Source organism: Nyctereutes procyonoides, unplaced genomic scaffold (genome assembly GCF_905146905.1).
Source record: "Nyctereutes procyonoides isolate TBG_1078 unplaced genomic scaffold, NYPRO_anot_genome, whole genome shotgun sequence".
In the NCBI taxonomy this organism is placed as follows: domain Eukaryota; kingdom Metazoa; phylum Chordata; class Mammalia; order Carnivora; family Canidae; genus Nyctereutes; species Nyctereutes procyonoides.
Genome location: NW_026575043.1, coordinates 54,684,100 through 54,711,237, shown reverse-complemented (window position 1 = coordinate 54,711,237; position 27,138 = coordinate 54,684,100). Strand labels below are relative to the sequence as shown.

Below are 27,138 nucleotides of genomic sequence, written 5' to 3'. Positions count from 1 at the left end.
TAAGCCCCTTTAAATAGCATCAGAAGTTAGAGACACTCAATAGTTAATTATTTATCTGAAAAATGTGCTGCCTTATGTTTAGAGTTAACTGTGGAGAATTGGTTTTTGAGGTTTCACCTTGTTGTTCCTCTCTCCCAAACTTTTAAAGCACCAAGCCAAAGGACTGTGTTTATATCCATGACCGTGAGAATGGAGCTGAGGATTCAAATGTTGCCTTGGAAAAGCTCCGAGATGTGATTGCTCAGTGTATTCTCCCCCAGGCTGGTAAAGGTCACGCCATTTATGAATGTTCCGTGTGTGGGGTGTGTGTGTGTGTGTGTGTGTGTGTGTGCACGTGTGCACATGACAGAAGGAGCAGTTTAATTTAAGGCTTTCTTTTTCATTTTTGTGTTATAAGAAAATAAGTACATTATATAAATTACTCTGTGCCCACTAAAATAAGAGAGGGCAGCGGGAGCTCAGAAAGGTGGTTAAATTGTGCCCCTCCTTTGGTTTTCTTTGAAACTGCTAGTTAAGGTTTAATTGCCTGTGTCTGGTGCAGCATGCAGTTTTATGTTTTCTTAATTTGGTAACGAAGGCACAGGATAGAAGATGAAGAATGGAAAATGTGGACAGGATCAGCGTGTGAAGAACAGGAAGCATTTCCAGAGCCTTTAGAGTGCAAGGCTATCATTAACTTGTGAATATAAAGAGAGTACCTCCCAAGTTCAGAGAGCACCTCCCAAGTTGTATCATGGCCAGAGTGTGACTTGTACACGTCTCCTTTTAGTGAGAACTTTGTTTTAGTGTGGTCTCTCTCCACTTGGTGGAGTGTAATGGGCTCTTCTCAGCAGATGAATGAGATGCTTCAAGTAGGAAGCCAGAAGGCTGTCTAGATTTCCTTGGGTTTTTAGAGAATTCACATAGTGTACTTAGATAGCTTCCAAAGAAATGAGCTTAGGATAAAGAAGGTGGTCCACTCAGCCTTGTTCTGTCCTCTCCTGGTCTGTTAGGTTAACATCTGTTTTTAATCAGCAGCAGAGTCTGACTCTGTTTACTTCCCAGACTCTAGTGCTAAGACCCTAGGTACATCAGAGGATTTGTGTGAGGCTATCTGAGTAGAAGAGTACAAAGCCCAGAAGTGGCCTACGTGTAGTGTAGGAACTAGTAGTAACAACATTGCTAAAGTTTGCACTTTTACTCATCACTTCTCAACAAGTTAGACATGTCCTTCCATCTCTGACCCTTAAAATCCCATGATGCCACAGGAAGACACAACTTCTTCATCTTTATCAATAGGAGAGAATGAAGATGAAAAGCTGAATGAAGTAATGCAGGAGGCTTGGAAGTATAACCGGGAATGCAAACTCCTAAGAGATACTCTGCAAAGCTTCAGCTGGAACGGTAGGAACCTTCTTTCTTTCTCCGTGGATGCAGAAAAGTGATTATTTGTAGAACATGGAGGATATCTGGGGGCTGGCTGGGGTTGTTTTGAGGTGAAGTGAGGCTAGAGAGTGAGCGGAGTATTATGGGACGGGGGTTAGTCCTACATTAGCTGCACAGGTGTATCTAGATGTCTGGCTCTTTCACTTGTTGAGTTTCAGAGTTCAGATAAACTGTGTGCTGCAAATTCAATCCTGCAGATCCCCTGTCATACATCACATGATTCTGTTATTGGGTTCTTGTCAAGAATCTCCCTTCCAAACATTTGGAGACTGACTTTTTCTTTTTTGCATTTCAGGTCGTGGATTCACAGATAAAGTCGATAGACTAAAACTGGCAGAAATTGTGAAGCAGGTGATAGAAGAACAAACCATGTCCCATGAATCCCAATAATGACAGCTTCAGACTTTGTTTTTTTTAACAATTTGAAAAATTATTCTTTAATGTATAAAGTAATTTTTATGTAAATTAATAAATCATAATTTCATTTCCACATTACTTAAAGACACTGTATAGATTTAGATACAGGACTTACTCATAGTATAGTTCATTTGTTTGTTTTTAAGAAAAGCTCAGTTCTTAGATATACACTATTACTCTAGGACTGTTTTCTCATATGTTTGTAAGATGACAGATGGTATTGTCAAACAAGATTGTTTTATTTGTAATAAAATGTACAAAAACCATTTGCCAGTGGTAGACAAAGGACTGACTATACTGACCTGTCTGTTAGTAAACAGTTGAACCAAGTACTGTGGAATCTGGTTTCACTTGCCCTGTGTATTTGCTTTCTGCACTATTGGTAGATTACCTCTGGTGCCAAAAAACTTCTGTGGATCCATACTGCAGACTGCCTGCTGAAATCCACAGGATACAAACTCCCATAATGGAAGAGACAGGGAGATGAGCCCTCATTTCTCTTGTTCCTAATTATTTTGGGCAAAGTGGTAACATTTCTTTTTTGTCATATCTTTTAAAAGGTATTGGTGTGTTTCTTAAACCTAATGGGATTTTGAGTTTGTTCTTTTCATGCAGAACCAGAGCTTCATTCCATTCATCTGAGGTCCCGCTCAGTCCTCTCCCCTTCCCTGCAGCCCCACCAAGCTCTGTTGCTTCTTTTTTTTCTTTTCTTTTTCTTTTTCTCTGTTCTCCTGGCTCTATTTATTGGATGATTTTTCTGAGAAAGTTACATATCATGTAAACTGGACTTTTGGGTTAGCATCTAAGGTGGTCCAGTTTTTTTCTCTTAAAGCTTCCCTTGTACTGTCAAATGTTTTGGCTTGCATTTTACATTGACATCCTGGGCTACATTTATTTTGATCTGTACCCTTCATTTTCAGGAAGGGTGGTTTTGGCCCAGAGATCAGCTGTTTGAATGGAAAACAAGGCTGGATGCTTTTTTAAAGTTTTCTGTTGTGCACATGGGCTTCCATAAACCATTTTTATTTACTGATTTATTGTAGCAGTTTTTGGTGGGTACCTGTGTTGGTAAATAGAAGGGCTAGCAGGCAAATTTCCAATTTACAGAGCAGAGGAAGATGATCTGTTGACACAGTTCTTCACTTTCATCCCGTCACATTCTCTTCAATTAAAATTGATCTCACAGAGCTCGCTTTGTAACTCCTCCACTTTACTCAGCATGTCTTCAGGATGACATTTGGTTAGTATGCCCCATATGTATGTGACTGGATATGTAGGATAAAAATACAAAGTATCTTGTAAGAATTACCTTATTACATTGAATAATAAATATTTTTTGAGGGAAGGCTTCCTAATCTTAGGTGATGAATTAATTATAAATAGATACCCTGTATATTATGCTGAGTGAAATAAGTCAATCGGAGAAGGACAAACATTATATAGTCTCATTCATTTGGAGAATATAAAAAATAGTGAAAGGGAATAAAGGGAAAAGGAGAAAAAATAAGTGGGAAATATCAGAAAGGGAGACAGAATATGAAAGACTCCTAACCCTGGGAAACGAACTAGGGGTGGTGGAAAGGGAAGTGAGCGGGGGGTGGGGGTGACTGGGTGACAGGCACTGAAGTGAGCACTTGACGAGATGAGCACTGGGTGTTACTCTATATGCTGGCAAATTGAACACCAATAAAAAATAAATTTATTAAAAAAATAAAATATTGGCTAACAAATCTATGAAACCTGAGTAAGCTTCTGGAATAAAAATCATTAATGGAAAAAAAAATAGATACCCTGTAAAGATAATTCAGTAGTTTTTTTTTTTTTTAAGATTTTATTTATTTATTTGAGAGAGTGTACAAACGGGGAGGAACAGAGGGAGAGGGACAGCAGACTCTGTGCTGAGCATGGAGTCCAAGGGGCTGGATGGATCCCATGATCCTGAGATCATGACCTGAGCAGAAATCAAGAGTCAGATGCTTAACCAACTAAGCTATGCAGATGCCCCAGTTTTCAGCTTTTCAAAGCTAAAAATAGATATGTAATTTTTTAGGGGCACCTGGCTAGCTCAGTTGGTAGAGCTTGTGACTTGATCTCAGGGTTATGAGTTTGAACCCTATGATGGGCATAGAGCTTACTTAAGAAATTTTAATTTTTTAAAAAATTAAAAAGATAGCTTTTTAAAAAGCTTATAAGGATGCCTGGGTGGCTTAGCGGTTGAGAGTCTGCTTTCGGCTCAGGGCATGATCCCAGGATCCGGGATTGAATCCCTCATCGGGTTCCTTGTAGGGAGCCTGCTTCTCCTTCTGCCTATGTCTCTGCCTCTCTCTCTCTCTCTCTCTCTCTCTCTCTCTCTCTCTCTGTGTCTTTCATGAATAAATAAATAAATCTTTTTAAAAAAATAGAAAGCTTATATTCATGTGAGAACAAATAGAAGGAATTATTGGTTAAAGAACTTAGATGTTCTAAATCACATCTTGTGTGTGAATCAAGCAATGTGTTTCAATTTGAGAATTGGAAAATTGGATATACTTAGTTATAATTATATTTTTATTTATTTAAAAAATAGAAGTGTTCTTACATTTCTGATTATTTTATCCTACAAAATGACAACCTAATTTGCCCTGCCTGTTTGGTTAAAATAAGGGAAATATCTTAAATCTGTGATAATTTCCAAATTATTTAATTGTAAGAGGCCTTCTCTCATATAAAATACGAGAAGAAATTCAGCTAAAAATCATTTTACCTTTTTTGCTATACATTTTTTATATTATTTTTTTATTGGAGTTCGATTTGCCAACATATAACACCCAGTGCTCATCCTGTCAAGTTGCTATACATTTTTAAAATGGACTTGTGATATGACAGTACAAATTTCTTGCCAGATGCTAAAGATTAAGTTTTTAAATCTGTATTAGGAATTAAATATTACTGAGTTGATCTGCTCTCTTGCTCATATCTGAGATCTTATGGTACTGTACCATTCCCTTTTTTTGTTTTGTTTTAAGATTTATTTATTTGAGAGAGCAAGCACAAGTGCAGGGAGGGGCAGGAGAGAAAGAGAATCTCAAGCAGACTCCTCACTGAGCATGGAGCCTCACAGAGGGCTTGGTCTTACAACTCTGAGATCATGACTTGAGCCCAAACCAGGAGTCAGGATGCCCAATGGACTGAGCTACCCAGGTACCCCTGTACCATTACTTTTTGAATTAGATGATATATCCCTATTTTTGAGTGTTACTTGCAGTTATAACCCTTTTTTAAGAAGGTTTTGTATTGTAAATATTTGACTTGATAAAATATTTTCATGCAGGATAAAAGATGTACAGTTTTATTTTAGTTCATCATAGAATGTACAGGAGAACAACTGCAAGGAATGTGGATAGTGCTTTTTTTCCCTTTTGAAAGTACTGGTAAATATGTCAGGAAATTGACACAAAACCAAACCCAAGGACTTACACATTTCAATTTTAGTTATAAGAGTGAAGAAATCTACAAAAATTCTTACACAGTCCATTTTTTATTTTCTTAATGGAATGGTAACAAGATAGCTAGTTAATCAGTTTGTTTTTATGTTGGGGCAGTTGGGAGGAATTGAATGTTGGTCATGATCACTTGTATACTTCCATGGTAAAACTAAGCTCATTTCATTTATCACTTAATATGTTAATTAGTAAAACTTCAAGTAGGGAAGAATTATGTTTATATTCAGACACCATGCAAAGTATCTAAACATCTGTTATGAACAAAGGCTGAAAAAGGAGGGTTGAGCTGCAAACAATGTCCTGAATACTACGGATATGAGGAAAGGAAGCAGTGGATACAGAGAACTTTGTCCTGCTTAGAGATCCCCAAAGAATCGCTGTCCCCTCCCCCTACCGCCTGCCAGAATGTTGGGTTTCAAAGAATGAGCAGATTAACGGATATCAGGTGTAGTGTGGCCTGGGCTGAGAATAAGGATAATTTGCCTGAATTATAGTACTGTCTGAATCATTACAGTCCACCTATGTGGCATAACGGTGAAGATAAAGGGAACTTACCCAAGGAACGTTAGAGCTTCTGCTGTTGGAAGGAAGTCATATCGTAAGGGAACTACCAAAGGCCAAGAGCGAATAGAAATAGAGCCCCGAAGCCTGTATTACTCAAACTGCGCAGCAGTCACCCCTTAGGGAGCCAGCCAATATCCGGGGCATGTCAAGAACTGTTGCCTTGAGACATAGGCCACGCAGCATCAACTGATTCAAAATGGCCATATCTATGGCAGCCTCTTTGAGACACTCTGCGTCTATACTGCCTTCACTATGGAAAAACCAAGGGGCCTTGAAAGAGGGTAAGATAAAGTTTCAGACTTGGGCTCAGCAAAAGAGGGACTTCAGGCTGGGACCAGTGCCACAATTGTCCTCTGTCAGGTTGGGGATTTTGTTGCTGTTGGTACTGATTTTCTTGCCAAGCTTGTACTGTGACCCTGGATCTGTATATTACTCTTCTTATGAAACAGTCATCCCCAAGAGTCTGACAGCCAAGGGAAGGGAAGGCCCAGGGGAAAAGGCATCCTATGTACTATTAATGCAGGGCCAGAAACAGGTGATTCACCTGAAGGTGAAGAGAGACTATTTTGTGAGTAACTTTCCAGTCTTCAGCTACCACAGTGGTGTCCTGGGGCAAGAAATGCCTTTCATCTCGCATGACTGTCACTACGAAGGCTACATAGAAGGAGTCCCAGGTTCTTTTGTTTCTCTCAACACCTGTTCGGGCCTCAGGGGCATCCTGATTAGGGAGGGAAAACCCTATGGCATTGAGCCCATGGACACTTCAAAACGGTTTGAACATGTGCTGTACACCATGGCACACCAAGCTCGAGTCTCCTGTAATGTCACTTCCAAAGGCAGCCAAGTGGTGTCCACCAGCCGGCAACAAGGGAGCAGGAAGCCTCGCAGTCTACAGGCACCGTCCTCCTTTTGGTCACACACCAAGTACGTGGAGATGTTTGTCGTGGTCAACCACCAGCGGTTCCAAATGTGGGGCAGTAACGTCAATGAGACAGTCCAGAGAGTAATGGACATCACCGCCCTGGCCAACATCTTCACTAGGGGAATAAACACAGAGGTGGTGTTGGCTGGAATGGAGATCTGGACCGAGGGGGACCTCATAGAAGTCCCAGCGGACTTGCGAGTTACACTCAGGAATTTCAATAGCTGGAGACAGGAGAAGCTGTTCCATCGTGTGGAGCACGATGTTGCCCACATGATCGTTGGACATCATCCTGAAGGGGATGCGGGGCAGGCATTTCTCAATGGTGCCTGTTCGGGAGGCTTTGCAACAGCCGTTGAATCCTTCCATCATGAAGATGTCCTCCTGTTTGCAGCGCTCATGGTCCATGAGCTCGGGCACAACTTGGGTATTCAGCACGACCACTCAGCCTGCATTTGTAAAGATAAACACTTTTGCCTCATGCATGAAAATATCACTAAGGAAAGTGGCTTCAGCAACTGCAGCTCTGACTACTTCTACAAGTTCCTCCGGGAACATAAAGGGGCCTGCCTATTTAACAAGCCTCGGCCCAAAGGTCGCCTGCGTAGGCAAGCCACGTGTGGAAATGGTGTGTTGGACTACAACGAGGAATGTGACTGTGGACCTGACTGTGGTAATAACCTTTGCTGTGACCAAACATGTCGGTTGAAGGAGCAGGCACAGTGTAATGATGGACTATGCTGTTTTAATTGCCAGTTCAGACATAAAGGATTCATGTGTCGTTCTGCTTTGGGAGAGTGTGACCTCCCAGAGTATTGTGATGGTTCTTCTGGTAAATGCCCCACAGACCTCTATAAGCAAGATGGTACACTGTGTGATATAATTCACTATTGCTTTAGAGGCCGGTGTAAGAACCCTGATATTCAGTGCATGGATATATATGGTTCCCCTGCAGTGTCTGCTCCAGAAGACTGTTATATTTCTATGAACAGCAAAGGTAACCGGTTTGGGAACTGTGGCTTTGGGGCCTCACCTAGGTCAAAATATGTTAAGTGCTTTGATGAGAATATATTTTGTGGGAAACTGGTTTGTACAAATATTAGACGGATACCAGTAATCAAACCCTATCATACACTGATCCAGGTCCCTTATGAAAAAGACTTCTGCTGGAGCATGGATGCCTACAACATCAGTGATAACCCTGACGATGGAGATGTGCACACTGGCACTCTCTGTGCCCCACACAAAGTCTGCATGAATTACTCTTGCACTGATCATGTCGTGCTCAAGTACGACTGTGAACCAAAAGAAATGTGTAATGGGAGAGGAGTTTGCAACAATTTAAGGCACTGCCATTGTGAGGCTGGCTATGCCCCACCTGACTGCAAAGCTCCAGGAAATGGTGGTAGTGTGGACAGTGGTCCCCCCAGCAAATCACCTAATAATGAAAATCTAAGTGCAGGAGGAATTGCCATTCCTACTAAACGTACAAGTGAAATGAAGATTCTTGGCAAGGTAATTTTCATACTCCCCGCATTTCTTTTACTATTATTGTTGATTTCAATATTTTTCATTAGCCTTAGGGCTGGAATTGAGTCAATAGAGACTCCAGGGGGATCCTCAGAGGTGACCTCAGAGACCACAACGACTACTGAGGCAACAGAGTTCCTAACACAGGACTTAGGAAAGAACGTTGCAAATGTTTCAGAGATGGGTCCAGAGAAGGAGCCACAGGAAGCCCAACCACCAGAGGAGCCCTCCCCACCGCAGGAGGAGCTGTCGCCACAGGAGGCGCCCCCACCCCAGGAGGCCCCCCAACCACAGAATACACCCGAACCACAGGAGACCCCCGAACCAAAGGAAGCCTCACCCCCAGAGGCCTCTGCAACCCTGGACACCCCACCCCCGGATGCCCCTCCACCCCCGGATGCCCCTCTACCCCCCGACACCTCTCCACCCCCGGATATCCCTCCACCCCCCGAGGCCCCACTGCCTGAAGTCCCAGGAGAGCCTGTACCATAGAGGTAGCAGGTGAAGGACAGGAAAAATCAAAGGCAGAAGAATAGTGGAGGAAGAAACTAAATACATAAAATACGTCACGCACTGAATGGGAATGAGAGGCTCATAGAGGCAAAGGTGAAGTGAGAATTGATGGCTCCAGTAGCTCTAACTGGACTATATAGTTTAGAGAAACACAGTACTCTGGGAGGAGGGGATCTAGCTTTCAATATTTATATTAGCAATTTGGTTATACATTGATACATGAAATCATAAAAAATACTGTGTAGCTTTTCCCATTTCCTGAAACCATTTTATTTAAGCTCTTCTCATGAATCATTGCTATAAATATCTTGCGTCACTTGGGTCAATTTCTGAGCTAAAATTATTTTTCAGGGCATACCATCTTCCATCTACATTGTTTGACACAATTATTGTACCTATATTATTACTATCCTGGGATTATTCAACCAAGTTACATAAATGCATTATTTTAGGAACATTATCTTTTGAGTACTCTAATTTGCCATGACAGTTTCTATTCATGAAATAGAGGTAAGCTGAAATAAATAAAAGACAATGTTTGGATGAAACATCACTTCAGATCGGATGCCGCTTAGTAATTGGGGATTTTTCTATATTGAGGCTCACTGGAACAGGCTGCAGCTGAATCAGGGATCCAGCTGTATGGGGTAGTCGGGGCAACAGAGGCCAGGGGACATACACAGTGTTGAATTCATGTTTGACTTTTGTTTATTCTCTTGGTTTCTTAATTTCTATATTAAAGGTGATATATATTCACTGGTAAATCATGGGAAACCCAAATTAAAGGTAACACATAAAATTGGTAAATCTATGTAGAGAGATCATAAAGCATATATAACAATAAGAATTCCATTCTATCCAAGACACTGTGAAAAACACTTCACATTTGTTGTCTTAATTTTATCCTCCCATCTGTCCTCTGAGACCTCCATCTTCTAAAAGAGGAAACAGACCCCAAAGAGTTCTGCTCTAGAGTTAGCAACAGGTGGAACCTGTGTCTTGCCCAATGTACAACTGAATCTACATTCCCCACTGCTTCATGAGCCCTTCCTTCAATTAAAAAGAAAAAAGGTGACCACTTTAAAGACAATCGATATGTCCTTTATGTGCCCAGGACATGGCTTCTTCCTCAGTGACTCTGAGGAAACTAAAGCCATACCAGATGGGTGCTTGATCACTATCGTGAACCTACCAGACTGTGTACTTGTTACCAATGAAAGTGCCTTTCCCCCTATTACGTCCTGACGTCATGGAGTGTCAGGTTTTATCTTATTCAGCTCTGAGGTCCCAGCTCACTGTAGGTGCTCAGTAAATGTTGACCACGTGAAGGACTTTAAAATAGGAGGGTAACTTCTATGAATGCCACTTGCCAAAACCTTGCTCGGGTGCAGTGTTGCTTCAGGTTGAGTGTTCTGAGTCTCGGGGAAGTTCCTGAGCATCAGTCCCTGATGATACACTTGCTGAGTCCCTCTTCTAATGCCTGACACACATGCGCAGAAGAGAACAGAAAAAAAAAATTCCGTTAAGACGTGATTTCTGCCTTCAAGAAGCTTCTGTTAATTACTTTTGCTGGAACAAAACTAAACTTCAGGGCAAAATCCAAACTCAGGACTTCGTTATGTAAGATTCCAGGTCATGGGATTTGCTGCTAACCAAATCTCAGCGTGTTTTGTGCCAGAAGATCAGGATGCATGGTGAAAAGACACCATTAGTTGGTAGTCAGCCGAGAGTTGTGACGACAAGGACGACAAGGGTGAAACTGAGTAAGTGAAGGTCTCCACTTGTAAACTTACACATGTGATTTGGGACTTTTGAAAAAGATGTGGAGGATTTCTGCTGAGAAGCACTTCAGTGGAGAGCAGGAGGGGTGACTTTCCTAACTGCACATGTGATGGTGACTATGTTAAGAGTTAAAAAGCATCACATATTTTTACTAGCTTCTCAAGCATAAGGGAATCATGATTTAGATAGGGGGTAATTATGCTTAGCTAATTTAATGGTGTTCTTTAAAGACCAAAAGTCAGATAGATAATTGGGAAACTATCAGTAAAACCTATTTAAACTCCACAACATGAATACCTGGGTGGCTCAGTCAGTTAAGCATCTGCCCTCGGCTCAGGTCATGATCTTGGGTCCTGGGATCCCAGCCCCTGGTTGGACTCCCTGCTCAGCGAGGAGTCTGCTTCTCTGTCTTCCTCTGCCTCCACCCCTACGCTACCCGCACTCACCCTCTCTCTCTCTCTCTCTCTCTCTCATTAGTAAATGGAATATATATATATATATATATATATATATATATATATATATATATATATTTTAGTAAATGGAATCTTAAAAAAAAAACCCAAACCAAAAAACTTCACAATATTTACATCAAACTTTACAAAAATTTAGCAAATATGCAAGTTGTAAGTTGAATAAACTTTTTTAGTTGCTGTCCTATGACTGCAAGATGAGGTTGAAGGCAGGAAACAAAGGTCAGGACAGGCTATTTGAATGAAGTTCCTCTAAAAAAGTGATAGAAAATTGGACGTATTTATAAACTGTCAGATGAATCTATTTTTTAAAGATTTTATTGATTTATTTGAGAGAGAGAGAGAGAGGAAGGAGAGAGAGCACAAGCAGGGGGAGCGGCAGAGGGAGAGGTAAAAGCAGGCTCCCTGTTGAGCAGGAAGCCTGATGCGGGGCCCAATCCCAGGACCCTGAGATCATGACTTGAGCCAAAGGCAGATGCTCAACCGACTGAGCCACCCAGGCACCCGTGTCAGGTAGATCTTAAAGTGTGTGGAAACCCTAAATCTCAGGGATTGAAGGTTGAAGTTCTTTAGCATATGCTATGGCAGGGAGGAGACCAATTTTAGTGTGGGCACAAGAAGGGAGGTAGGGTAACTTGGGTTCCAGGTTCAGCGTTCTGCATTTTGTGTGACTGCTTCTACAAAGCACACTCTTTTGTCTGATCCTCCGCCCCCCCACCCCATTACGTTTGGGGTATTCTGAGGCGTTCTTGCTTCCTTGTTCCAATAACCTGTGTGAGTAGTCACTAATGACTCAGCCAGCTGCACCTAAGAGATTCTGACAGTGACTCCTTGCCGTCCTTTGCCCCGCCTTCCCTGAGTGGTTATTGTCCTCTCTCTGCTCCCTAAGGCTGGTGGAGACCGAGGCCCTTCCCTTAGTTTCCCAAAGCACAGCCAAGTCCAGGCTCTAGATTTTTATCCAGGTTTAGAGGGAACAAAGGGAAACTACAGTGTGGAAAATAAAGTATTTGGCTGTGGCCAATATTAAAGTTCTTGGAGTCCAGACGTCTTGCCCCTCCCTCGGAGACTTGGACAGGTCCTCTCTTTCTTTGGACGTCCCCAACGTGACATCTTTCCTTGTCCATGCAGGAGTACTTTGGGAATGTCCTCAAAACTTGGAGCCAAACACCAACCTCCCTTCTGGGGCTCAGTTGAAGGAAAGTAAAAGATTTATGTTAAACACAGGTGACCTCATCAACCCCATAGGGGTGCAGTTCTGCACTAAATAAAGTTTTGCACTCATCACCAAAAATTTTTTTCATCTGCAAAATTTCTTGACACCATGTTAAAAGTTAAAATTAAAACTTAATGGTATTTACAAACTTCAGAATTTTAGTGTTTCCTTTGGGCAAATATGCTCACTGAAATGTTTTCTCAAAACCAAGAGCAGACTTCCTTCAAGAATGTTTGCAAAGTGCCGACTCTTTAAAATTACTATTGCCCCTGCTTCTGGACATAAGGCTTTAAAACTTCTTGGACCAGGGAAGAATGGGGGGAGAAAAAGGTCCAATACCACTTTTGTTATTTAATATAATTATGGCAGTCTTACATGAGGAGGTCATGTGTAAGGACATGTATGAGGACCAAGAAGGCATTGGATTAGTTTGTGAGGCAGAAAGCCATGGGTGAGTCTTCCCACAGTTAGAAAACAATTTTCCAAATACTTACAAAGGAAACATCGGAGGCGGAATTATGACCAAGTGTTTGCAAACAAATGCCTGTTTTACTGCTGGAAACTACCTAACCGGGCTCTCTAGTGACCTTCCTGAGGTTCTCCAGACACCGACTGTGTCACCACAGCCTGGAGTTCAGGAACGTCCACTGCTCTCTCGTTATCTAGGGTAGTAAACCTGGTGAGGCATTAAAGGGCTCCGACAACTGGGTCCTCCTGTCCACTTCCAGCCATTATCTCCTATGACTTTTGAAAACAAGCATGTCCTCATTTCTCCTATTCGTATGTCTGACAGGGAGGACCTGTGTTCTCGCTATATGCCACGGCCACTTGTCCCTCTGGGCTTTTGATTCTATCAAATGACCTTACTCTTCCCTATGCTCACTTGGTTCAACCTTCCCAGCTCCAGCGAGGCTCTTGAAATTGCTCCAGCATACCTTTCTCTACTTTTTTGAAGGACACATGGGTTCTCTTTGAGAATACTCACGGAAAGAACCTATAGGGCAGTCAGTCTGAAACAGACCATCAAGGGATTGTTTTCTACAGAACAAGGGAGCATCCATCATCCTTGTCCTTGAGTGAAATGACTGGGTGACGGGCACTGAGGAGGGCACTTGATGGGATGAGCACTGGGTGTTATACTCTATGTTGGCAAACCGAACTTCTACATATATATATATATATATATATATATATATATATATTCAATATTCATATTGAATATACAATATTCAATATTGTATATATATATTTTTAAAAAGAAATCTCCAATTAGTACGTTGAAAGTGAGAAATGTGTGTACCCATGCAACATGTTCTCAGAACCTCAAAGTCTGAAGGTACTCATGCTTTGGTGGAGAAATGGAAAGAAAGCTTCTCAAGACACAGGAGGAGTGAGCTGCGAAGCCACAACTTTTCTTCTAGTAATGCATTTTTGGTCACCTACTAATCACGAACTAGGTGTGAGTGCAAACAGTTTCCCATGAAAAAGGGAAATAATAAAAGGCACAGTGTCAGTGCCAGGGGACGGGAGAGAAGGCTCTCCCTCATGCTTATCCACCTAAAGCCCTCCTTTAGGGTTCCCCAGGTAAGGTAGGTCATCAGGAAACTACGGAAATGCAAACAAAGATGCCAAATAAAGCAAAGGCTACCAATTAATCCTATGCTTTGGAAAAATGACAGTGGATCCCAACTTTGAGGTAACTGATGTGTCATGGTTTAAGGGAAGCCTACAGACAGGAATCTCTTTATAAAACTGTTGCAACAAAAAGATGCCAGTACATTAGATCTCCCAGCTATTCAGGGGAACTCTATTGCAGAATTTACATTTTTATGTAACAATGCATATATATATATATATATATATATATGTATACACACACACATATATATATAAAAGAAACACTTGGTTATATTCACAATTTTTTCCAAAACAGATACAATTTTTAATCATCTTTATTGTCGCGTTAGCTGTTTTTATGACCAATGTCAATGTCTAGTAGTGTTTTACAAAACAATTAAAGCGTAAGAGGAAACAATCAGCTACCTTTCCTAAACACCGTGAGAGCTCTTTTCTTCTCCTTGGATGATGCTAAGAGCATGAATGGTGTGTAAGCTTGGAGTCATGTGTTCTGATAGCCCAAAAAATCCTGCCAGAAAGGATTTTCTGAGAGCAAACAACCTTATTTAAAAGAAGAAAGTCACCTTTCTTCTGATTGAGGGGGCTTTCATATTCCCTGTCTCTAAATCCCAGGCGTTACTTTCTGGCTGATTGGTCTTAGACATCGAACTCCACTTCCTTGGGCCTAGGTTTCTGCTTCAGTAAGATGGCCACGCTAAGGATGCCCCTCACATAGTGGGTTGAGAGATTAAGTTAGGTAATGCCTGTGCTCGTATCAGGTGCACTGCTTGGCTTACAGCGGGTGCCCACATAAACACTGAGAAGATCTAAAGTCACCTGTGTCTATGGATGTCAGATTGTATGAATTCTATGTTGTTCAGCAATGGTAAGATCTATCACTACCTAGTCGTAATACTGAATTTCCTTTATACCAATGGCATTCTGGCCTATCATACACATGGGCATTTGCAAACATGTTTCTACTTCCCCTACTGAATTGAAAATCTCTGGGGTTGAGGAGGAGTAAGATTTGATTGATGTGGCAATCACTGCCTCGGGCCCAGTTACGGGTAAGACTGGTAAGGGCTTTATTCTCTTCCTTAGAGCCCCTCTCAAGAACCATGGTGGCATTGAAAGCAACGCTGCTGTTTGGGTCCTAAGTCAAGATTCTAGTTTCCTCCCTCTTCTGACTGTACCTTTAATCCTGAACGTGCAAATGGCTCAGGAGAGGTCAATTTGCACATTTGAGGCTTGCCGCCCAACCTTGATGCCTTTTTACAGAGTCTAATTTGACTATGAAACTGACACATGTCACCTTGTCTCATTCACTCACTCATTCATTCATTCATTCATTCATTCATTCCACCACTATCGAGTCCTTACCTATGAACTATTGAAATAGTACTAGGGACATGGTAGAAAATAAGACAAAGCCTCTGATCCCATGAAAGTTAAAAAAAAAAATCACAAACCTGGCAGAAACAAAAAGATAACTGTATGATGTGCCAGGGTATAATACGTGTGTGATGGAAAAGAATGGAGCACTGCAAGGGGAACAAGAGTGATGTTAGGGTGGAGTGCTATTTGAAGGCCATGGTCAGAGAAGGGGAAGAGCAGACCAGGGAGAGGGAAGTCTAAGTGGAAAAGTCCTGAGACGGGAACATGCTTGGCAATGTCTGAAGAACAGCCAAGAGGTCAGCATCATCTGGACAGAGTGGGCATCGTGTGTAGCAGTTGAGGGCTGTGAGTGGAGACAGGTCACATGAAGACTTGGTAAGGATCGTAAAGGAATTATGTTTCTATCTCAGTGGAGATGGGAAACACGGGAGGGCTTTAGCAAAGGAGTGACCAGAGCTGAGAAGTACTGAAGGATCACTCCATCTGCTACATGATCAATGAACAGGCAGGGGTAGGGCGATGGGCCATTGCATAAATAGAGAATCCTTAGAGACCTTGTGATCTGTCAAGTGGGAGATGTTGGAAGCATTGAGGAGGGTGGCTGAAGTGGTAGTGGTGAGAAGAAGCTAGATTCTGGGTACACTGTGAGGTAGAGCTCAAAGGGTTGCTGACAGAGCAGATGTAGAGTGTGAGAGAAAGGCGGCAAAGAAGGATGACTCCAGTGGCTCTGACCTGAGCAACTGCAAGGACAGAACTACCATTTACTGAGGTGCAGATGAGTGTGGAAAGAGCAGGCGTTGGACATGGTTAGTTTGAGATGCCTGTTAAACACCTATGTGGGCATGCTGGCTAGGCAGCAAGTTGACTGAGTCTGGAATTCAGGAGAGAAGTCAGCCACAGATGTCTATTTGAGAGTTGCCAGTCTGGAGATGATATCCAAGCCACGGGATTGGTTGACACTGCCTAGGGAGCAGAGTGAGCAGCTAGAGAAAGGAACAGACCTGAGGGCTGGGTGAGGATGTAGCTCCAGGGTGTTTCACGTGTAAGTGTTGATAAGATTGAGGGCTCAGGAAAGAAGTGGGAAGGAGTGGCTGGTATGGTATCACCAAGAGAGTGTTGTCCTGAAAACCAAGAAAGGAAAGTGTTTTTAGAAGAGCGTTACACTACAGACTCAGTCCCAACAGCAAATTCTCTTGGCTCTACTTTCAACACATACCCAGGCTGTGACCTCTTATCTCCACTGCCCCCGACCCCCCACTGTCCAGCACACGGCCAGCCAACATCAACTCCCTCTTCTCTTCGCCAACCACATAAGTCTCTAACTGGTCTCTCTGCTTCCACCCTGGCTCTCCCAACAGCCTATTTTCTACCCAGCAGGCAGAGTGATTATTTTAAAAGGTAAGTCAGAACATACTGATCATCTTTTAAGTGCTGCCAATAGGTCCACGGTGAGGACTGAGTGTTGATCATTTGATTTGACAACAGAGACATATCCATTGGTATCCTGGAGCAGAGCAGTTTGGATGGATGGGTGGGAATGAAACTTATTCTACTGGCATCAAAAGGTAAAGGATGAGTCAAGCAAACATCTCTGAGGGTGTTCAGTGTCATCAGTATTCAGAGAAATAGAGATTGTATAGCTACAAAGAGATGTCACTACACACCCACAAGACTGGCTGTATGAAACGGAAAATTCCAAGTATTGCTATGGAGCAGTGGAAGGTCTCCTAAACTGCTTCAGGAACATAAAGTGGCATGCCACTTTGAAATAGCACTCTTAATTTTCCAGTTAAATTTATTTTCTCAAGTACCCTATAACAGCTCTTTGACTCTTAGCCCTATACACTTCTGTTTATTTGCATCATGTTACTGGACAATAATGGTCAGAGAAGCACTCTTCATAGTATTTGAAAAGAAAAGAACCCTGTGTTCACTGATCCACAGTAGAGTGTTGTGACTGATCCACACAGAGAAAGACAGGGGTAGAACAACATGGAAAGGAATGAACTATGGTGGCCCCCAAGAGAGTAAGTGTAAACTTAAATACCATGTGGAACAAAAGAGGCCACATCGCATTCGTATGAATTCATAGGAAGTTAAGAGGTAAAATGGGAAACGTTTCCAAAATGTTAAAATAAGGTCCTCTAGAAACTCCCTCCTCCACATGAGCAGTTACGACACAGGCAAATAGAGTCAAAGTCCACTTTTTGGAAGTATGGAAATTAATCAAAGACAAGGAACCATGTGAAGCTTGTTTGTTCAAACACAGAAACAGTAAAACAGCTGAATCTTGCTTGATAAGAGCAGCAAGCTACGGGAAGTTTTAGTTGCCCTAGTCCCGTATCCCACTTCCTCAGGCCCTCACTATCCTTGAAAAACAGCATCATAGCTACTCGGGTAGCTGTGAAAACAGGCAGCCTAGCACCCAGTGGACCGGGCAGAACAGTTTGAAGCCCCCCCAAAAGCTTGGGGGCCATCGAACTGTCAGTAATTTTACGTCTAGCAGTTGCCCAGAAAATCCCCATTCACAGGACGTGCCTTGCTATAAACTCTTAGAAGAAAACATAAGGCAAAAGTGTCATGGCACTGGATTTGGCCAAGATCCTTCTGATGCACGACACCAAATGTGCAGGCAACAGAAAATAGACAAAACAGGCTTCAACAAAACTTTAAAAATTTTGTGCATCAAAAAACACTATCAACACAGTAAAAAGGCTACCCACAGAACAGGAGAATATATTTGCAAATCAAGTGTCTGATAAGGGACTAATACACAGAGACACTCCTACAACTCAACAACAACAAAATAACCTGATTAAAAATATGGGCAAAGGACTCAAGGAGACACGGCTGCAAAGAGGATACACAAATGACCCATGAGCAGCACTTAAAAAGATGCTCACCGTCACTCATCATTAGGGAAATGCAAATCAAAACTACAGTGAGACACCACCACCCACCCATAAAGATGGCTTCTGTCAAAAAAAAAAAAAAAAAACCAGGAAATAACATGTCCCGTGTCGGAGAGGACATGGAGGAAACTGGAGCCCATGTGTGCTGCTGCTGAAAGTGAAAAATGGTACAGCTGCTGTGGAATACGGTGTCACGATTCCTCACAAGATCAAAAATAGACTTGTCATAAGAAACAGCAATTCCAATTCTGGGTATACACCCAAAAGAACTGAAAGCAGGGTCTTGAAGAGATATTTGCATGTCCATGTTCACAGCAGCACTATTCACAATAGCTGAAACATGGAAGCAACCTAAGTGTCCATTGATGGATGATGAACAGATAAGCAAAATGAGGCATATACATACAATGAAACATTGCTCACCTTTAGAAAGAAAAGAAATCTGACACGTGCCACAACACAGATGAACCTTTAGGACATCACGCGGAACAAAATGAGCCAGTCCCCAAAAGAAGTATCTTGTAGGATTCCACTTAGGGAGGCACTCATAGTAGTCACAGTCATAGAGATAGAAAGTAGAATGGTGGTTCTTACGGGTACGGGCTGAAGGCAAGGAGGCAATGGGGATTTACAGCTTAATGACTATAGAGTGTCAGTTATAAGTTATAAGAGGAAAAGGAGTCCTGGGGATTGGTAGTGGTGACGGTAGCACAACATTAAGAATCTATCTAATGCCACTGAACTGTGCACTTAAAAACGGCGACGATGGTAAGTTTTATGCTATGTGTGTTTCAACCCAATAAAAAAGAAAATAGGGAGAACAAAAATGAAATACTTCTTCATTCTGAGAGAAACACTAGCACTGGGAAAGTGAAAAGACAGCCCACAGGATGGGAGAAAATATTAGCAGATCATGTATCTGATAGGGACTAGTACCCCAAAAATATTAAGAACCCTTATAACTCAACAAGAAAAAGACACCCAATTTTAAAAGGGTACAGGATGTGAATAGACGTTTCTCCAAAGAAGAAATAAAGAATCAGTAAGACTGTGAAAGGATGTGCAATATCATGAATTACCAGAAAAGTGCACATCAAAACTATAATGAGATACCCCGTTATATGCGCTGGGATGGCTAAAACAAAAAGACAGGCAAGTATCAAATGTCGGTGAGGATGTGGAGAAGTTGGAATCCTCATTCACCGCTGGCAGGAATGTGAAATTACGAGGCTGCTTCAGAAAACAGTTGGGCAGTTCCTCAAAAGGCCAAACATAGAGTTAACACATGACTGAGCAATTCCACTCCCAAGTACCTACCCAAGGGAAATGAAAACATATGTCCAAGCAAAAACTTTTTTTTTTTTAAATTTATTTATTTACGATAGTCACAGAGGGGGGCGGGCAGTGACACAGGCAGAGGGAGAAACAGGCTCCATGCACCGGGAGCCCGATGTGGGATTCGATCCCGGGTCTCCAGGATCGCGCCCTGGGCCAAAGGCAGGCGCCAAACCGCTGCGCCACCCAGGGATCCCTCCAAGCAAAAACTTGTACTCAAACTTCCACGGCATATTATTCACAATAGCCAAAAAGTGGAAACAACCAAAATGGTCGACTGCTGGATCAAAAAAATAAAAATAACATGTGGTTCATTCATTCATTCAAAAAGAATCTATTATTTGGCCCCAAGGAAATGAGGTACTGGCACATGCTACACAGCTCATCCTTGAAAACATATGATGTGAAATAAGGCAGTCACAGAAGACTATGACATGTAGGAGTGCATTGCTATGAAATACCTGGAACAGACAAAGTCCTAGAGCTAGAAAGTACACTGGTGATGGCCAGGGGCTCGGGGAGGGGAGAATGAAGAGGGACTGGTAATGAACATGAGAATTTTCTTGAGAGGGTGGGGAAAAGCTTCTAAAATCGACCGATGTGATGGTTACATAATTCCCAGAACATGCTACAAACCACTGACCTGGACTCTTGGTATGTGAATTGTATCTCAACAAAGGTGTACTGTTGACAAGCTAAAATAAAAGTACACAATTACACTGGCGTGCATATTTAGGAAGCAAGGCACTTTTTTAAAAAGTGAGAAAGTAGTTACCATAAGAGACAGGATCATGATTATCTCTGAAGCAGGAGGCTTTGTGACTGGCAATGGCACACAGGTGATTTCTACGGAGAAATTGATGATTACTGCACTGGTGCTGCACATATACAGCTGTTTTGCTCCCTCAGTAAAATATACATAACATAAAACTAACCATCCTGGCCATTTTTAAGTGTACAGGTCGGTGGCATTATGTACATTCACACTGTTGTGTGGTCATCAGCACCATCCATTTCCAGAACCTGTCATCATCCCAAACTGAAACTCTGTACCCATTAGACAATAACTTCCCCGTTACTCTTTCCCCCAGCTCTATTCTAGTAGAGCTCTATTCTACTCTGCCTCCATGAACTTGACTATTTGAGGAACCTCATCCAAAGGAAATCACAGAGGAGGAGGAGTTAAGATGGCAGAGGAGTAGGGGACCTTAATTTTTGTCTGGTCCCTGGAATTCAGCTAGATAGTTACCAAATCATTCTGAACACCTGCAAAATCAACCAGAGATCTGAGAAAAGAATTGCTGCAATTCTACAAACAGAAAAGTGACCACTTTTTGGAAGGTAAGAGGTGAGGAGACGTGATCCGGGGCAATACATGGGAAGATATAGGGCAGAGGGGTGGGAACTTGCGTGAGGAGGCTACCGCAAAGTATTATGAGCAGTAGAGCACAAAATCAGAACTTTTAGAAGTCTGCTACAATAGAGGACACCCCTGGCTTGAGGGTGCTCAGGTGGAGAAGCAGGGTGGAAAACCAGGTCGGACAGCATGGCCTCAGGATCCCCAGGGTCACCAGAAGAACGGAGGCGCCTGAGTGTGGCAGAGTTTCCAGGCATGGGAGCTCGGAAGCTGGCTGAAAGCAGCGAGTCCAGGAGCTGGCTTTCTGCTGTGTGTTGTCATAAACTGTGAACTGCTGCACGGTCCTACTATTGTGCCCTGGGCAGGGGCCCAGCAAAAGGCGGAAGCTGGGCCAGACACCCCCGCCCCTTTCTTGGGAGGAACGGTGTGGGTCTGTGCCATGGGAGTCCATGACATTTGGAGACTCAAAACTGGGTCATGTGCCTGAGATAAAACAGTCGGTCACAGGCTGGGTGAACAAAGAGTTCAGATGAAAACCAGGGAGACAAGAGTGATTGACTGCTTTTCTGTGAGGGCTCACTGAAGAGCGGGGGGTGCGAACTTCAGGCTAGAGATCAGTTTGCCACCATTTTCTACCGCCCCCCCCCCTGCCCCCGCCATAGCTCCTGAAAGCCTTTGGGAGCAAAACAGAGTCACATAGTGTAATCCAGAGTTGCTTATGCTGAGCCCAGCCCCCTGGTAAGGGGGGTGCAATTCTACCCAGGCAAGGACACCTGAGAATCAGTGCAATAGGCCCCTCCCCCAGAAGACCAGCAGGAACAACTCATTAGCACCAAGTTTACCGATCATAGAGATTGCAAAAGTTCAGCTTTTGCGGAAAACAGGATATATCATTCATGGTTTTAAAAAATTATTCTTTAATCTTTTGCTTTTATTGTTTTTCAGCTAGTTTCTTATTTTTTCAATTCTCTGTTCAATTCTTTAAAATTTTTTTAATACATACATTTTTAATTTTTGTTTTCCTTTCATTGTATTTTACTGTATGTTAGAGCCTGTATGTATAAACATATATACTTATATGTTTTCCTTTCTTTCCTATTTTGAGATCTAGTTTCTCTTAACAAACAAGCCAAAACATACCCAGGATCTAGTTTATTGTTTTGTTTGTTTTACTTCTTGTTTGATTTCTTATTTCGTTTTGTTTCTGTTTTCTTCTGGTTAGTCCTGTTTGTATTTTCTGGTGCTGCTGTTGTTATTTTTGTCTTTCTCTCTCTTTCTTCTATTCTTTTTGGACATAATTTTGAGATGGAGAAACTCACTCACCCCAAAAGAAAGGACAGGAGAAAGTACTACTTGCTGCCAGGGATTTAATCAATATGGATATAAGTAAGATGTTGCAGTGAAATTCAAGACAATGATTATTAAGAAATATGCTTGGAAAAAAAGCATAGAAGACAGCAGAGAATCCCTTATTGTAGAAATAAAATAATTAAAATCTAATCGGGTGAATATAAAAAATGCTATTACTGAGATGCAGTTAAAAAGAGAAGGTCTCACAGCCTGGATAAACAAGGCAGAAGAGAGTGTCAGTGATATAGAAGATCAAATGATGGAAAACAAGGAAGCTGAGAAAAAGAGAGAAACTAGTACTGGATCACAAAGGGAGACTTTGAGAAATCAGTGATACCACAGAGTGAAATAATGTTCAAATAATACGGGTCCCAGAAGATGAAGGGGGGCAGGAGGCTTATTTGAACAAATTACAGCTGAGAACTTCCCTAATCTGGGGAAGGAAACAGGCATTCAAGTCCAGGAGGCACAGAGAACCCCCCTCAAAATCAATAAAATAGGTCAACACCCCAACACAGAATAGTGAAGCTTGCAAATTTCAGAGATAAAGAGAAAATCCTGAAAGTAGCCTGAGACAAGAGGTCTTTAACCTATAAGGGTAGAAACATAAGGCTGGCAACAGACTTGTCCACAGAGACCTGGCAGATCAGAAAGGACTGGCATGATATATTCAATGTGCTAAAGGGGGAAAAAATGCAGCCCAGAATACTTTATCCAGCAAAGCTGCCATTCAGAATAGAAGGAGAGATAAAAAGTTTCCAGGACAAAGAAAAATTAAAAGAATTCATGAACACTAAACCAGCCCCACAAGAAATATTAAAGGGGATCCTTTGAGTGAAAAGAGAGCCCCAAAGTAACAAAGCTCAGGAAGGAACAGAGATAATCTACAGAAACAGCAGTGTTACAGGTAATACAATGGCACTAAATTCATATCTTACAATAGTTACTCTGAACATAATGCTCCAACCAAAAGACACAGGGTATCAGATTGGATTAAAAAAAAAAAACAACAAGACTCATCTTGCTGTCTACAAGAGACTCATTTTAGACCCCCAAAACAGGGGATCCCTGGGTGGCGCAGCGGTTTGGCGCCTGCCTTTGGCCCAGGGCCCGATCCTGGAGACCCGGGATCGAATCCCACATCAGGCTCCTGGTGCGTGGAGCCTGCTTCTCCCTCTGCCTGTGTCTCTGCCTCTCTCTCTCTCTCTCTGTGTGACTATCATAAATAAAAAAAAAAAAATAGACCCAAAAACACCTCCAGATTGAAAGTGAGGGGGTGGAGAACCACTTGTCATGCTAGTGGACATCAAAAGAAAGCTGGAGTGGCAATCTTTCTATCAGACGAACTAGATATTAATAAGAGATGAAGAAGGACATGATATAATAAAAAGGTCTATCCAACAAGAAGATCTAGCAATTATAAACGTTTATGCCTCTACCTTGGGGGCAACCCACTATATAAACCAATTAATAACAAAATTAAAGAAACATGTTGACAATAGTAGCAGACTTTAATACCCCACTCATGGCAATGGACAGATAATCTGAGCAGAAGATCAATAAGGGAACAAGGGCTCTGGATGACACCGTGGACCAGATGGACTTCACAGATATATTCAGAGCATTTTTTTCTTCTTTAGGTTTTATTTATTTGGGAGAGGGACAGAGAGACAGAGACAGACAGACAGAGACAGAGACAGAGAGAGAGCACATGAGTGGGACGGAGGTGGGGGAGGAGCAGAGGGAGAAGCAGATCCTCAACTGAGCAGGGAGCCTGCTGCGGAGCTCGATCCCAGGACCCCGAGATCATGACCTGAGCTGAAAAGAGCTACTTAACCGACTGAGCCTATTCAGAGCATTTCATCCTAAAGCAAGAGAATGGACATTCTTCTCAAGTGCACATGGAACATTCTCTAGAAGAGATAGATCATACACTGGGTCACAAATCAGATCTCAACTGGTACAAAAAATTGAGCTCACACCATGCATATTTTCAGAACACGATGCTTTAAAACTTGAGTTCAATCACAAGAGAAAATTTGGAAGGGACACAAATACATGGAGGTTAAAGAGCATCCTACTAAAGAATGAATGGGTCAACCAGGAAATTAAAGAAGAATTTAAAAAATACATGGAAAGAAATGAAAATGGAAACACAATAGTTAAGAATCTTTGGGCTGCAGCAAAGGCAGCCCTAAGAGGGAAGTATATAGCAATACAGGCACCTTCCTCAAGAAACAAGAAATGTCTCAAATACACAGCCTGAACATACACATAAAGGAGCTGGAAACAGAACAGCAAATAAAGCATAAATCCAGCAGGAGAAGAGAAATAATAAAGATGAGAGTAGAAATCAATGACATAGAAATAAAAAAACAACAACAGTAGAACAGATCACAAGGAAACTAGGAGCTGGTTCTTTGAAAGAATTAATATGATCGACAAACCCCTAGCCAGATTTATCAAAATGGAAAGAGGCCTTCCTCCCAAACAAACAAAATCATGACTGAAAGAGGAGAGACCACAACCAATACTGGAGAAGTACAAGCAATTATAAGAGAATATTATGAGCAATTATATGGCAACAAATTAGGCAATCTGGAGGAAACAGATGCATTCCTAGAAACACATAAACTACCAAAACTGAAACAGGAAGAAATAGAAAACCTGAACAGACCCACAACCAGCAAAGAAATTGAAGCAGTAATCAAAAACCTCCCAACAGACAAGAGTCCAGGGCCAGATGGCCTCCCAGGGGAATTCTACCAAACTTTTCTTTTCTTTTACTCTTTAAAGATTTTTGGCTTATTTATTCATCACACGCACATACACACACACACACAGAGAGAGAGAGAGAGCAGAGAGAGAGTGAGAGAGAGAGAGAGGGAAGCAGAGACATAGGCAGAGGGAGAAGCACATCGGCACGCCCGATGTGGGACTCGATCCCAGGACCCTGGGATCATGACCTGAGCCAAAGACAGATGCTCAACCAACCACTGAGCCACCCAGGCGCCACTCCACCAAACATTTACAGAATAATTAATTCCTTTTCTTCTGAAGCTGTTTCAAAAAGATAGACATGAAAGGACTTCCAAACTCATTCCACGAGGCCAGCAATACCTTGAACTCAAAGCCAGACAAAGACCCCACCAAAAAGGAGAATTACAGACCAATATCCCTGACGAATATGGATGCAAAAATTCTCTCCTAGATACTAGCTAATAGGATCCAAGAGTACATTAAAAGAATTATTCACCATGACCAAGTGAGATTTGTTCCTGGGATGCAAGGGTGGTTCAACATTTATTTTTATTTTTATTTTTTTAAAGATTTTATTTATTTATTCATGAGAGACACAGAGAGAAAAAGAGGCACAGACACAGGCAGAGGGAGAAGCAGGCTCCATGCAGGGAGCCCAACGTGGGACTCATCCCAGTTCTCCGGGATCATACCCTGGGCTGAAGGTGGCGCTAAACTGCTGAGCCACCCGGGCTGCCCTCAACATTTATTTTTAACAACAGCTTTTAACACCAGCTTTGTTGATATATAACTCACACTGGACAGCCACATGCAGAAGAATGAAACAGGACCACTTTCTTACACCATACACAAAAATAAACTCAAAATCAATGAAAGACCTAAATGTGTGGCAGATATCCATCAAAATCCTAGAGAAGAACACAGGCAGCAATCTCTTTGACCTCAGCTGCAGCAACTTCTTGCTAGACACGTCTTCAAAGGCAAGGGAAACAAAAGCAAAAATGAACTGTTGAGATTTCATCAAGATAAAAAGCTTTTGCACAGCAAAGGAAACAGCAAAACTAAAAGGCAACCTATGGAACAGAAGATATTTACAATTGACATATCAGATAAAGGGCTAATATCCGAAGTCTATAAAGAACTTTCAAACTCCAATACCCCCGAACCAAAAACTGCAGTCAAGAAATGGGCAGAAGACATGAATAGACATTTCCCAAAGAAGACGTACAAATGGCTAATAGGCAGGTAAAAACAAAACAAAACAAAATAAAACAAAACAAAACAAAAACCTCAACATCACTCGGCATCAGGGAAACACAAATCAAAACCACAATGGGATACCACCTCCCAGCTGGTCAGAATGGCTAAAATTAACAACTCAGGAAACAGCAGATGTTGGCGAGATGCGGAGAAAGAAGAACCCTCTCACACTGTGGGTGGGAATGAAAACTGGTGTAGCTGCTCTGGAACACAGTGTGGAGGTTCCTCAAAAAGTCAAAAATCAAGCTACCCTACAACCCAGCAATGGCACTACTAGGTATTTATGCAAAGGCTACAAACATAGTGGTCCAAGGGGGCATCTGGACCCCAATGTTTACAGCAGCAATGTCCATAGTAGCTAAACTATGGAACAAGCCCAGATGTTCACTGACAGATGAATGGATAAAGAAGACGTGGTGTGTGGACACACACCCCCACACACCCACACACAGATGGAATACTATTCATCCATCTAAAAGAATGAAATCTTGCCATTTGGAATGACGTGGATGAAACTAGAGGGTATTATGCTAAGTGAAATAAGAGTCAGAGAAAGACAAATACAAGATCTGACTCCTATGTGGAATTTAAGAAACCAAACAGATGGACACAGGAGAAAGGAAGGAAAAATAAAATAAGATGGAAACAGAGAGGGAGACAAACCATAAGAGACTCGACTATAGGAAACAAACTGAGGGTTGCTGGAGGGGAGGTGGGCTGGGCAGGGGGGACCGGGTAACTGGGTGATGGGCCGGCCGTAAGGAGGGCACCTGATGGAATGAGCACTGGGTGTTATATACGCAACTGCTGAATCCCTAAATTCTGTCT

General features: G+C 42.2%; 2 protein-coding genes across 3 annotated transcripts in view; both read left to right on the top strand.

Annotated features, from left to right (window-relative positions):
* Positions 1 to 2,172, top strand: part of MAPKAPK5 (MAPK activated protein kinase 5) — a 40,417-nt gene extending 38,245 nt beyond the window's left edge. The window contains exons 12-14 of one of the 2 annotated variants that reach the window (XM_055322311.1): positions 149 to 264; positions 1,279 to 1,383; positions 1,721 to 2,172. In XM_055322311.1, the coding sequence (XP_055178286.1) occupies positions 149 to 264; positions 1,279 to 1,383; positions 1,721 to 1,815 (316 nt within the window). In that variant the 3' untranslated portion in view covers positions 1,816 to 2,172. Of the gene's footprint in view, positions 1 to 148; positions 271 to 1,278; positions 1,384 to 1,720 lie in introns of both variants that reach the window. The other variant, XM_055322310.1, reaches the window with a different exon arrangement.
* A 2,614-nt stretch (positions 2,173 to 4,786) lies between these two features.
* Positions 4,787 to 8,832, top strand: LOC129508325 (disintegrin and metalloproteinase domain-containing protein 1a-like). The gene has a single exon (XM_055323280.1). The coding sequence runs from the start codon at positions 6,085 to 6,087 to the stop codon at positions 8,830 to 8,832; it is 2,748 nt and encodes a 915-aa protein (XP_055179255.1). The 5' UTR covers positions 4,787 to 6,084.
* Positions 8,833 to 27,138: the final 18,306 nt, after the last annotated feature.

Excerpts from the sequence above, each read along its gene's own strand:
- LOC129508325 (XM_055323280.1), top strand. The coding sequence starts at position 6,085 with ATGGCCATATCTATGGCAGCCTCTTTGAGACACTCTGCGTCTATACTG.